The 14,134-nt window shown below is 39.0% G+C and overlaps 1 protein-coding gene across 1 annotated transcript in view; it reads left to right on the top strand.

The window, feature by feature from the left end:
• SPTLC3 (serine palmitoyltransferase long chain base subunit 3) overlaps nt 1–14,134 on the top strand; it is a 134,086-nt gene that overhangs the window by 43,742 nt on the left and 76,210 nt on the right. The window contains exons 3-4 of the mRNA XM_082746602.1: nt 4,450–4,604; nt 5,237–5,385. Coding sequence (XP_082602728.1) covers nt 4,450–4,604; nt 5,237–5,385 — 304 coding nt within the window. The remainder of the gene's footprint in view (nt 1–4,449; nt 4,605–5,236; nt 5,386–14,134) is intronic.

Raw genomic sequence — 14,134 nt, 5'->3', positions numbered from 1 at the left:
CCCCCTTCTCTCTCTGCCTGCCTCTCTGCCTACTTGTGATCTCTGTCGAATAAATAAATAAAATAATTTTTTTAAAAAAGAACTATGGTTTCCTATGGTTTTACTTCTCCATTGGTCAGATCTTATATGTGTTCCATCTTTTGTGATGCTTCAGTATTTCCGATTTAGTAATGATACTCTTGATTGTCTTTCTAGGCATTTATAAATTTATTTTGTTTCTTAAACATCTTTTGTCACCTCAGAGGACCTTTAGATGAGTAGTAGAATAGTTATAAGCACTGAGTCTACCATTTTTATTCAAATCTCCCTCTAATTCCTTAATAGAATTAAACTTAGCCATCTTGACTTTATGCTTCTCATACTTCAAAGAACTGTTTATGATACAATGTCCTTTCCAACAACAAAGAAAAAAATGAAAATTTTTTTATTATCCAGAGCTTGACTTTGGTAGGAGAAATGGCTGTTTCCCAAAAGGAAATAATGACATAAAATGAAATATTAGGTTAGAGCAGAAGTGTAGGTGAAAACAAAGTGTCCATGTGGGCAAAAATTAATAATTGATGTTTGATAATGATTTTATCTCTCTACAAATTCATGGTTTTATTTCATACTGAATAAGCAGGTGTTAAATCAAATAAGAAGCATGCTTCCAAATTTGGCAGTTTTTTTCACAATGGGCCATGGATATGTTCTCTTCACTTCCTTATAAACACCTAGCCCTGTAGCATTATTATTGAAAAGAACACTGGTTTTAGAACTCTAATTCCCAATTTGTCCACTCAGATTTTCTGGCTTTCCACTGATTTGTCTATAAACATTGGACAGAAATATGTATAACACTTGGAAAATTATAAAGTATCCTACAAGCTTAAAGGTGAAAAAAGATTATCATATTGCAGTAGAAACAAAGACATTTTTGTGGCTGCATTTTTAGATTTTGCTCAACCCTCCTATACCCTACCCCCCCCCCCAAACAATTCTGTCCTTATGGCCCAAATTTCACTGTCACATCTAGCCATTTGTGTCAGGAAGAAAAAGAAAGATAGTGAGTAGGCCAAGTGACAAGTTACATCTACAGATGGTTACAGGTATGTCCTCTTGCAATGCTTCTGTTTTTGCAATATCTAGCCCAGTTTCATTTTCTGGTATAGCGAAAATGCTGTGGGAGGCTTACCTGAGATTAGAGGACATTGACCTTTGGAAGGTGTTGACTGCTCCTGAAGAAACCTCACTGGTGCTCAAAGGAATGGGGTGGGGTGAACATACACCCATGCAGATGCAGGAAGCTTACAGGTGCAGAGTAAGAGCAAGACAATGCCACAAAAGAAGGCAGTTCTTACCCAAACCAGACCTTGAAATCTAAGTAGTTCCCTCTCAGGGACACATACACTGCTGAGCTTGTGTTTCAGATCTCACACAACTCACAAAGAAATGGCTCTCCATGGCTAAACAAAACACAAAAAACAAACAAACAAACAAAAAACTAGCTTATCCCTTTGGCAGAGAAGTTTCTGCCAAATTCTATTCTAATTACTAAGAAATATGAAGATCATTCCCTACTACAAAGTCTTCTCTGATCCCACAGAATAGGTTAGAATCCCTGGATCTTGCCCTCAAAGTATTTGTCTCAATAAAAAACTGGCTGCCCATTTCCTTGTAGATAGAAAATCTGGATGTCTGGGTCAGAAAGTTTGGTCAAGATAGAGTATTTTTCACCGTCCCTCGAGAGGCTGTGATAGCATATCTTTATGAGGCTCGATGATGAAATGCCCTAAGTTGTTTCCTGAAGTAAATGCCAAGTTCCTTAAGATGAGCGGACACTCCTCCATGGTCTGGCAAACTGTTGGCATTAACTTTCCATATCATGGGTCATGGTTTTTATTTTTTTTTAACTGGGGTTTTGGAGGGAAGTTTGCACAAGTGGGGAAGGTGCCAGCCTGAAGTCACTCTGAAGTGACTGCTGAGAAGGTGACCGAAGCCAGAGGCTGACTAGAGTTTAGCTACTCACCTTGCTGGGTCTAATTTTCCTCACATGGGTCAAATGGGTGCTTGAAATCTACAGTTTCTATGTACCCCCTGCCCTGGTATCCTGTGCATCTTGTCGTTCTGCACTGAAATTAATTCTGTTTTTGGTGCACCTGAGTGGCTCAGTCAGTTAGGCATCTGCCTTCAGCTCAGCTCATGATCCCAAGGTCCTGGGATCAAACCTTGTATCAGGCTCTCTGCTCAGTGAGGAACCTGCTTCTCCCTTTCCCTCTGCCATTCCCTCATTCTCACTCTCTCTCAAATAAATAAATAAATAAAATCTTTAAGAAAAATAGAAATTAATTTTGTTTTAATATTATAGACATAATATATTGTTTTTCCTACCTAAAGCCAAGTGTTTTCCTAAACGAACTATTAACTTTATTTTGAGTAAGATTTCTCAAAAAATCTAAAACTATAATTCCATTTGGAATTATAGTTTAAAAATAAGACTTACAGACCTACTTCTCTATTTTCTCTTGATGGTATGAATGTATATAATGTCATTTCAATTAAGGAATAAAAAATTAGAAATAGAAGGACACAACATTTGGGGATATGGAATAATCTATGTCAGTGAACAGTTTAAAAAAAGAAGAAATTGTTTGGAAAAGATTTTCCTGAAATTATACAATCTCCTTTTCTCTCAAAAATATGTCAGGGTATGTGCTATGATGAGTGCTGTGAAATGTGTAAGCCTGATAATTCACAGACCTGTACCACTGGGTCAAATAATATATTATATGTTAATAAAAATAATTTTTAAAAAATGTCCATTTCCCTGTTAGAACATAAATGGGTATAATTATCATAACTTTGTAGCTTTGAATCTTAAAATTTCTATCAGGATACTTAGAATTCAAAGGACACGTGCATTTGGTATAAAATTGTCAACTTACAGATGTAACCAGTAAAGTTGTCATTTTCATCCTCCAAATTTGCATATAGTAGATAGTCCCCATCATGTGCTGGGGTTGTGGTTATAAACATTCTTTCTTATAGGCAATCACAACTCCCTCCCCGGAAATGATGCCGTGCCACTAAAAAACCTAATGATGTTGCAAACCAGACTGCGGCTTGGGTGCAACCACCAGCCATCAAAGCATGCAGATTCTATATATTTTTCCCTGTAATGGATCAGCTCAAGAGATGAGTAGCCAAACCAGTAGCACAAGAAGGTCTTCCACAAAGCCTTAGCCCTAGTCCTCCTTGTTCCCTCAGGAAATTAGCTCTATTCCATAATGGGAGGGAGAGAAAAGAACTCAGAAAGGATAGGAGAATAGGAAAGCTCCCTCTTGGTTATTCAGTGGTTCCTCATTGACTCCAAGATAATGTGTGAGTTCTTCATCCAGACACTAAAAGGTCCCACTTTCTGTGCCCCACTGGTTTTGCCACCTTAACACACCACAGGGAATAATAGTGGATGGGATTAGGAAGATAACAGGGAGCAGATGGCTCAGAACGTTGGCTTTGACCCTAAGTGAGGTGGGAGCCATTATAGATCAGGCAGGAGTGACAAGAACTGTCATATGTTTTATTTTCACTCATTCTCAAAAACACCCTGCACTTCTAACGCAGACCCATTCATCCTGAGTGCACTCTCCAAGCATCCATGTCCAAAGCAATTTCATTTCACCTTTGGTGCCCAGCTTCAAGACCCCTCCCACGTAAACTACCTTGATTGCTCCAGCAAGATGTGACTCTCCCTCTCATTCTAATCTTACAAATTGCCCAAAGTACTTGGTTTAGACCAACGTTTTGTAATTTCTGCCTTGTACTATGAGGAGTTAGATGACCAAAAGTTAGATATGTTTTGCTTTGAGCTTCAGCTGGATTGTCAACCCCTCAAGCATGGCTTACCTTTTATAGAGCAAAAATGGTGCTGTCACTGCAACTGTGATTGAGGTGCCTCTACAATCTCATCAACTCAGTTTCCAGGCCCTCGGCTATGTGACAGGCAGCCAGCTGCCAAGAGTTTTGCCAATAGGTTATGATGAAGTTCATCCACATTTCTGAAAACGTGAGTGGGGATATTCATGTTCAAAAAATTTAGGACCAGGTTATCATCTCACCACTTTTCTCTCCAAAACTCCTTTGATATAAACATCTATTGTTACTTTTCAGACGGTATCCTGCAAAGATTCCTTGTGTCCACCACTCATTTGGGGACTTACCTCATGTTGCACTATCATCTTTGCTACCTTTCTGTGCCACGTTTTTCTTACTTCCTTCCACTAAAATGTAAATTGCTTAGGGATGGAGGCCTCACAGTGTTCTCTGTGGACCCACCTGTCCCCTTACTGATAGGCCCTTGCTCCAAAACTATGTGCAGTGGACTATGTTCACAGCTCTTCCAGTCTTCAATTGCTAAGAAAATACAAAAAGCAGGAGACCAAAGGTAAACTGCTGCCTCTGTTGTAACAGGATTTTGTGCCGCTTTATCAAAACTTTGAGAATTTTTACACGCGGAACCTGTACATGAGAATCAGAGACAACTGGAACCGGCCCATCTGCAGTGCCCCGGGGTCTCGGTTCGATGTGATGGAGAGGGTGTCGGATGACTACAACTGGACATTTAGGTGAGGCAGCCTTCTGGAGGGTCTTGGTTGAAAGAAATTCTTCCCAGGAAATCCTAGCATGGGCATTAAATTACAGAGCTGATAAACATCAAACCATGGAAGTTGCTGGCCTTCCATCATTGAGCCTTTTGCAAGCCCTGGTAATTCCAGTGGGGGAAGTCATGGTTATTCAGTTGCCAAGGGTGGCTGTGTTAAATTAAAATAAAGCCTGTGTCAGAAAGTGCCGTCTACACAGAGCTAGCCACGAAGAGCCTTTTCAGCCTTACTGACAATTTTACCCCCCTATTTCTTGCTGAAGGAAGCAGTGATGACCAGGGCTCTTTTTCACCTACAAAGTTCTTGCTGGAATTTAAACAAGAGCACAGGTGTCACAGAAGTGAGCAGCCAAGGAAAACCAGGGCTAAATGATACTCCATGGCTTGTGATACCTTTTTTCCCAATACTCTGCCCAACTTCATTTTGGCGTTACTATCCTCCAAGGGCAGACCATTTTGTATTGACAGCAATGCACACCAGAAAGGAAAAACAAAATATACGATTGGGGCCAGACCCAAGATATCCTTGGATGAGTCTTCTGTGGGGCACTAGGATGATGTTAAATGAGAAAGCCCTTTGTGGTCTTCTCTCTGCAGGTTCACTGGAAGAATCATCAAAGATGTCATCAACATGGGCTCGTACAACTTCCTTGGCCTGGCTGCCAGTTACGATGAATCTATGAGGACAGTAAAGGATGTTTTAGAGGAGTATGGCTTAGGTGTGGCCAGCACAAGACATGAAATGGGTATGTATGTTCACCATTTTGAAATTTTGTCCAGTTGGGCCTCAGATTCCCTGTGGCAATTTCTCAAACCTAGATCGCATCTAGACGGTGTACCTCAAAAAGCTGTTATAAATTGCAAAATGAGAAAGGTACCTGAAAGTCTTTGGGGAAATTTCAAACATTATGTTCTTGTCAGACAGTTTATTAATTACAGGTTTAAATTCTCCAGAAAAAAATGAAAATGGATCTTTCATTAGACCACATTATCTAAAATAACAACTCTTGTGCCTCTTCCATTTGATCCGTTTCAGGATCCTTCCCTCTCCTTTTCTTTTTTTAAAACAGCCTTAGTGAAGTATAACTGATACTGTTAAAAATTATACTTACTTAATTTATACAATTTGATAAGTTTTGATATATAAAAACACGCTGAAACCACCACTGCAATCGAGGTAATAAACATGTCCACCACCTTGGCAAGTTTCTTTGTGTCCCCACTTTTTATGGTAAGAACACTTCACATGAGATCTACCATTTCAACAAATTTTTAAAGTGCACTGTGCAGTATTAATTATAGACACAATGCTGTACATCTCTCTAGAACGTACTCATCTTGTGTGACTGAAATTGTATATCCGTCGAGCAACTTTTTGTTTAAATTTTGCTCTTTCTTAACGATGTCCGTCCCTGATCTTGCTTTTGTATTTGGATATTGCCCATTGCTGCTACTAAAACATAAGTTTCATGAAGGGAAGGATAGAATTGGCCTTGTGGTCCATTGTATTGAATGAGTGAGTGAATGATGAATGAATGAATGAATGAATGAATGAAGGTGGAACAGATGTTTCTCTTTTAGCTGAAACATTTTGCTCTTTTCAAAGGAGTGAAATCTGTGAGAAGGAAACTTCTGGTCCTCCCCACCTCAGGGAGAAAGAGTGAGGCAAGCTTCCTCCTACTATTCTTGACACAGTTTTTTCTTATATATCATCTCATTTATTACTCACCAAAGTCCTCTGCTCAAGGAGGCAGCACCGGCGATGTTATTTCATCTTCTAGAGGAGCAAAGAGGATCATAGTGACTAACCGATGTCCCACCACTGGCTTATTAATCATACGAACTCCCAGTCTAGCTAGCTTCTTCTGACAGCAGTTTCCCATCCAGAATGATATATGCATGGTTTACCATGTCAGTTTCAGGCCATTCTACAAACCCAAGGTAAACCTACTAAAAAGGGATTTACCATTAATGACAAATGAGCCACCTGCTCCTCTTAGAATCCAGTCGACAGAAGATCATTAAAAACCCATGCAACAAAGAACAATTCACATTGAACAAAGTGATTTTTTAATCCATACATTCAGTAAACATTTAGCAAAGCTCCAGAGTTTATAAGCGGTTGCCCAGATTTTTTAAGAAAGACATCTTTTCTTCATTTTGAGGTAGGAGGGCTGCAGATATAAGCAGAATGCAGAAGGAAGCTTCTACTTCACGTAGCAGAATTAGGTGACCCATGATACCCCATTTGGGATGGGGCAGAATCTGGAAGGTTACCCTCAGTCATAAAAGACGTGGAGTCAGTAAGCTTTGTGGATATTTCCTCTGGTGCTGGTGACATACAACACCAGGATTGTTAATGAACCAGACAGAAAGCAGAACTAGGTGACCCATGATACCTCATTTGGGATGGGGCAGAGACTGGAAGGTTACCCTCGGTCATAAAAGACATGGAGTCAGTAAGTAAGCTTTGTGGATATTTCCTCTGGTGCTGCTCACACTCAACACCAGGATTGTTAATCAAAGAGACAGAAAATACTTTTCCTGAGGATGATGAGCACCCCCCCCCCAACTCACTGATACAGAACACTCCCCACTCACAGCCAGCAGAAGCTAAACTTGGCATAGTCAATGGCCTCTTTCCTGTGGAAGCCAGATATGGAATAGGAGTTCCCGAATTGGCAGACTCAATGAATCAGAGAAGCCAGGCAGAGATAAAGATCATAGTTTGGACTGTCTGCAGCCTAAGTTCTTTCTCCACTTCTTCTCAGCCTTCTGAATGGCTAGACTTTGATTGTTTATCTGCTTCACTTGGTATCTGGCTCAAGCTCTAGGAAGAAGATTTTAACAGTTCTCAAGGAAATGGTGAGAAAGCAAAAATAGAAGCCACCCGCACTAATTTTAAGCAAACAGAAGACTTGATAACAAGGGTGGATATGAGCAGTCGGAAAATAAAGAAGTAAACGGGGTTCGTTTCAGTATTGTGCAACAGAAGCTGTAATGTTAGCATAGCACGCAAGAATTAGTAACATCGTTTTGAATGCCACTTATTTCAAGAAAGGCAAATAACTTTTAAAAAGCATAAGCTATCTAGTCTTAAGAAAATGTGTAACAGTGCCTGTGGATTGTCAGTGAAAATGTGGGAATATAGAGGCTTACCAATTTAGCAACCAAAAATGCTTTTTGAGGAGCCCAAAGTAAATGTTTAGGAACATTTAATCACTTGAGTACCTTCCCAGAGCTTTTAAAAATAGTTTCCAATGTTCTGGAGGGAAAAGCCCACAAAAAAAAAAAAAAAATCATATTACAAAATAGGAAATTAAAAAAGAAATCAAGAGGAAGTATTTAAAGCACAGTAAAAGGATAGGAGACCACACACAGTATCTTGGCCAAAAGTATGTGAGAAGAGCATATTTTCCCACTAAAAGAAAAGGACTGAGATTTTGCCAAAAACCCAAACTCAACTATGTGCTATAATCACAAACAAATAAAAGTAAATTTAAACTGTTCCTAAGGGTGAGAAGTAGAAAGAGAAGTCCCAACCAGACACCTGGTTCTCTCCTCCCTGCTGTAACCACCAACATGCACTCAGTACCCGAGAGGGAGGTCAGTTCTATAAAAAGCACAGCAAAGAGCCCAAGAGCAAAGCTGTGTGTCCAGTTTGCATCTACAAGTGCTAGGACTGAGCCTGAAATACAGCTGAGCTGTAAGGAATGAAACATTTCCAGACACAGACGTACAAATTGCAAATGCTGTGTTTAACATGTGGAATGATGCACTGCTGTTTATTTTCATGTACAACTAAAATACATTGGCACGCAGAATCAAGGGAGGCTTTGACTGTCTTGTGGTCAATTTAACTTTCCATAGGCTGATGGAAGTGTTGGCACGTTTTTCTGATATCTTAAATACGAGGCAGAGTGAAATGGCAATTAGGAGTCATCATCAAGCATTTGAAATGCCCGACACATTTTTATTTCTTACCGTCTATATTCATGGGGGCCTTTTTATTAGCATTCTTCTTGATCTGGGAGATCTCCTTCAAATTGTGTGTCCTATGTCATATCTTTGGTAATTACAGCCTAGTTTTTTCTAAGAATTTTCCTTTTTTTTTAAATTTATTTATTTTTTCCTAAGAACTTTCTTTCTTTTTCTATTTTTATTTAATTTTATCTATTTGACAGAGAGAGAGAGATCACAAGTAGAGAGGCAGGCCGGGAGAGAGGGGGAAACAGGCTCCCCACTGAGCAGAGAGCCCAGTGTGGGACTCGATTCCAGGACCCTGAGACCATGACCTGAGCCGAAGGCAGAGGCTTAATCCACTGAGCCACCCAGGCACCCCTCCTAAGAACTTTCTTAATGTACTGTGAAAGATTAGAAATTCTTGAGAATTGTTGTGTGTGATATTACATTGTGTTGTAGACCGAACATTTTACCAAAAGTTGAAGAGACTGCTGCTCAACATCCTCTTCTTCAGGTGGCTTGCCTCCAGACTTTCAGCTGGAAAGGCACTTGAATAACTGTTTACAGATTCTAAAATTACCTGGATTTTTAGATTTTCAGCACCAGGATTGAGAATTGTTCATGACGTCTGAGTATTAACATCAAACAGTATGCAGTAATAGCTCCATTAGGCAAGATATTTCCACATTTGTCCTTTGAGCTTCTTCATTGGAAAGAACTATTTAATTTTTCAGTACCTGGAAGGCGTTTGTCTGAATATGTTGGTTTCACAATGAAAAATGTAATGCAGCAGCTCCCGATGCGAAGTAAATGTATAATTGCTTGTTCTTTCATATAAAGCGAAAGAGTAAAGAACAAGCTGAAACTTTAAAAAAAATAAATAAATAAACAACCTAAATGTGTGGTATGAATGCAAACACAAAGGAAAGCCGAAGATTAGCTTAAGGTTATTAGTTGTTATTAAACATAAGGAGAGACTCACGGGGGTCCCTTTTTGCCTGCCTCTTTGCCTACATGTGATCACTGTCTGTCAGATAAATAACTAAAATCTTAAAAAAAAAAAAAAGAAGAAGAAGAAGAAGAGACTCACCTAATAAAAATTATGTGGAGCATCCGTAATGTAGACAGATTTGACTCCTATATTTTCTATGCCTCGATTAACACAATGCAGACAAGATGGCTGCCTATCTTTCCGTCCACCCGGAAATCAGGAAAATGAATGGTGAGAGGCTTTGAAAGTCATGTCGGTCTATTTAACATTCCACAAGCTGATTAGAAACAAAAACAAGGCAAAGAAAAGAGTGATAGGTGAACACAAAGTACCTCTCAGTCCTTGAAAAGTAAGAAAGGAAAGAAGGGAGGGAGAGGGAGGGACAAAGGAAGAGGGAGGGAAGGACGGATGGAGATGGGGAGGAAGGAAGGAAAGAGAAAGGAAAGAAAGAGAGAAAAGAATGAGGGAAGAAAGGAGAGAAGGAAAGAAGGAGGGGAAGGAAGAAGGAAGGGAGGGAGGGAAATAAGGCATGGGAGAGCGCAGGAAGGAGGGAAGGAGGGAAGGAGGGAATGAAGGCAGGAGGGAAGGCAGGAGGAAGGAAGTGGAGGACAGGAGGACATAGAACATAAAAGACACCAACAGTAACTACTGACTTTCATTTAATATTTATATATTAAATTATAAGCCTTTAAACATGTTGCCAGTATACTTCTTCTTTTTAAATACTTAGTAAATTTTCACGAAAATTTGCTATATTTTTTGCCACCAAGAAAAGCTCATTAGATCCCAAAAAGTGGAATCGACCTAGGTCACATTCTTGGATCATGGTGAAATAAAGCTAAAAATAAATAATAAAATAGAAACAAATCCTTTAAAAAAAAATCTCTGGAAGGTTTTAAAGCCCTTTCCTAAGAGACTCTATAATCAAAAGGGAAATGAAATTACATTTGCGTCATATACAGAAACTAACAACTCTGAGAACACCATCAGGTGTGTACTCAGAGAAAAATATATAGTCTTACTTTACTAAAGAAGAAAGATTGAAGCTTGTAAACTCAGCTACTTATGCAGTAAGGAATAAAAGGTAAGCAAAAGTGTTGAATTATTAAAAATAAAAACAGAAACTTAAGAATTAGAGAAGAAAAATTTCTATCAGGCTGAGGCATCTGTGTTTTAATAAGTCGCTAGAGGTGATTTTGTTGAGCGGCAACCAGAGTAGGCAACCTCTGAACAAAATTTGACAAAGAAGCACTTAACAACAACAAAAAAAAAGGTATGTAAGGAATTAACACTGTAAATCCAAGAGTATAGTCAAATAACAAGATACCATGATCAAGTAGTTCTTTGAGGGAACTAATGAGGATAGTTAACTGAATAATAAAACAATTCATAAGATTGAAAAATCCTGGAAGAAAACATACGATTATCTTGATAGGTGACACTAAAACATTTATAAAATTCAGTATCTGTTCCTAATACAATTTTTTAAAAGATTTTATTTATTTATTTGACAGACAGAGATCACAAGCAGAGAGGAAGGCAAAGAGAGAGAAGAGGAAGCAAGGCTCCCCAGTGAGCAGAGAGCCTGATGTGGGGCTCAATCCCAGGATTCTGAGATCATGACCTGAGCCAAAGGCAAAGGCATAACTCACTGAGCCACCCAGGCACCCCCCCCATACAAATTTTAATAGAATAAAAATAGGAGATCCAGAATGCAATAAAAAACACCTACTTCAAACAAAGAGACTGTACTGTATTTTGTGATGAGACACTAGAAACTTTCACTTTAGAGTCAGAAAAAAGAGGAAGATGTGTTTATCTACCATTTTTATTAACCTGGGAAAGAACTAGACAACATAATTTCATTTTTCATTCTTTAAGTCAATACAGATTTATTGAAGGCCTACCATGTGATAGAAAAAGAAGGATGGGTATAGTAAGAGGTAAACTAACCATTATTTGTAGATGATCTGATTGCTCACCTCTCTGGTTTTCAAGCTGTGATCTGTGAGGAGCAAAGGGAACCTCTGCAGGTTCTCATCATGGGGCCACCATCAATGTGAGAGGGAGCTGGGCAGAAACGACAAGAGTTTGGGTCTACTTTCTTCCAATTTACAAATCTGAATAATCAAAAATTTATTAGAAATAATAAATATCCAATAAAAACTTAATAAAGACTTATTGCATGTAGACCAACTTTTAAAATTCATAAAGTCAGTAATTAACAATCAGAAAATATATTGGAGAAATTATATTATTAATAAACATGAGCAAAACTAGCAAACACCTAGGGAATTCTGTTGAAAATATTTAGAAACTCTTTGAAGAAAACTATAAAACTTTTGTAAAAGACTTAAAAGAAGATTCAAAAAAAATGAAATAACAAATCCTACAAGGGAATGAACTGGTGTTACACTTCTCCAAATGGATATGTGAATTGAACACCATCCCAATGACATTAATAGATGGGGAGAAGAGTTGTGGAGACTAAATGGAAGTCTAGAGGCAGACACAACTTGGAATACTCATTTGTATACAATGAGAACAATTTTGAAATCAGTTGGAAAAAGACCAATTATGTCATATGTAGTATTATGATAACTAGCTGATCACAGAAGGAAATAAGTTAGATCCTACCTCACATACTATATCTCAGTAAATTCTGCTTGTGTAAATTGCAAATGCATTTGAGATTGAAATATAAAAAATAAGAACCACCACCACCAGAAATAACTACATAAGTAAAATAGAAACTGAATCGATAACGGAAGTGATGAATGAATGAACAAATGAACAGAGCAAAAGGACCTCAACAATTCAAATACAAAAATGCGCTTGTATGCTTTCCTTGGTTAGGGCCCTGCTAAGATTGTCAGGCTGTCATTCCTTTGATGAGTGCAACCTCCCTGTCCAAATCCCTTCAGCCTGCTGTGACAAAATATCACAGCCTGGTGGCTTGTAAACAACAAAGTTCATTTCTCACAGTTCTGGAGGTTGTCAGCATGGTCAGGTGAGGTCCCTTTTCCATGGTGCAAACTTCTGGTTGTACTCTCACGTGGTGGAAGGGAGGTGCCAGCTGTCTGAACCTCTTTTTATAAGGACACTAATCCTATTTACGAAGGCTCCACCTCTATGACCTAATCACTTCCCAAAGGCCCCACCTCTTATTACCATCATTTTGGCCATTAGGTTTCCAATTTTGGAGAGATATAAACATTCATCCACAGCAGCCTCAGCTCTAGACCTGTCGCTTGTAATCGCCCTTCGATTCTGTAACCCATAATGACCTCCAGTGGAACTCACCCTACCTAACTCACCCTACCTGGCAGTATGTCCTCTTAGTGGGAGGGATCCATCTGAAATGACTTCCAGGCTGACTCCATGCAACACAGGCCACCCTTGTCTGTAGAAAACAAGCACTCTTCCCTGCTAGTGGAAAGACAGCTTGCTCCCACCCCAGCCTCTAGACACAACTACTTTCCCTTCAGAGTTGTCAAACCTCATTCAGACAGTAGTCTCCTGTGTCCTAATGCTCCAGAGAACCAAAGAAAGCACATCCTGAAATCATGGGGGAAAGAGCCAACAAAATGAAGCATTTAAACTTCTCTACATAAAAACCATGGCAACAAAGTTGAAAGTCAAGGAACGAAATTAGAAAAGGTTATGCAAAATATAAGACAAAGTGTTAATATTCTTAACACGAAAGACTTACAAATCAGAAGAAAAGGAACATCCCAACTTAAGAAGTGGCCTAAGAATTTGCAGCGATGTGGATGGAACTAGAGGATATTATGCTAAGCAAATTAAGTCAGTCAGAGAAAGACAATTATCATATGATCTCTCTGATATGAGGAATTTGAGAGGCAGGGCAGGGGGTCATGGGGGGAAGGGAGGAGAAAAAAAATGAATCAAGATGGGACCAGGGAGGGAGACAAACCATAAGAGACTCTAAATCTCAGGAAACAAACTGAGAGTTGTGGGGTGTTGGGGGGGGTGGTGATGGTAGGGATAGGGTGGCTGGGTTATGGACATTGGGGAGGGTATTGCTATGGTGAGTGCTGTGAATTGTGTAAGCCTGATGATTCACAGACCTGTACCCCAGAAGCAAATAATACATTATATGTTAATTAAAAAAAAAAAAAAAGTGGGCCAAGATTTTGGAAAAGTCAAGAGGTAAAACATGCGCAGTCCAAATTGTGTAATGTTTCTCAAGATTTTTTTATCACTCTCTCTTCTGATATTTTAATATATCAGATATACTATATCTGTAATATTAGTATATATTAGTATATTATTTCAGATATAGTATATCTGCAATATAGGTCATGGATATCTGCGCCTTATACATAGAGTAAGTTATCTGTCCTTCCTCCAAGAACAGATTGTCAACCCTTTGGGACCAATTTCATAGCTGTTGAGAATGCATAGGATAGTAATTACCCTTCAGGGGAAGTAGATGGTGACCAGAAGGGAGCACGATGGGACTTCTTGGGTGCAGTCTATACCGTTTTTGAGGATTTTTTATGCAGTAATATGTGTGT

This window comes from Mustela nivalis, assembly GCF_964662115.1.
Source record: "Mustela nivalis genome assembly, chromosome: 8".
NCBI lineage: Eukaryota > Metazoa > Chordata > Mammalia > Carnivora > Mustelidae > Mustela > Mustela nivalis.
The sequence above is the reverse complement of the archived record's forward strand: the minus strand, read 5'-3'. Positions and strand labels throughout refer to the sequence as shown.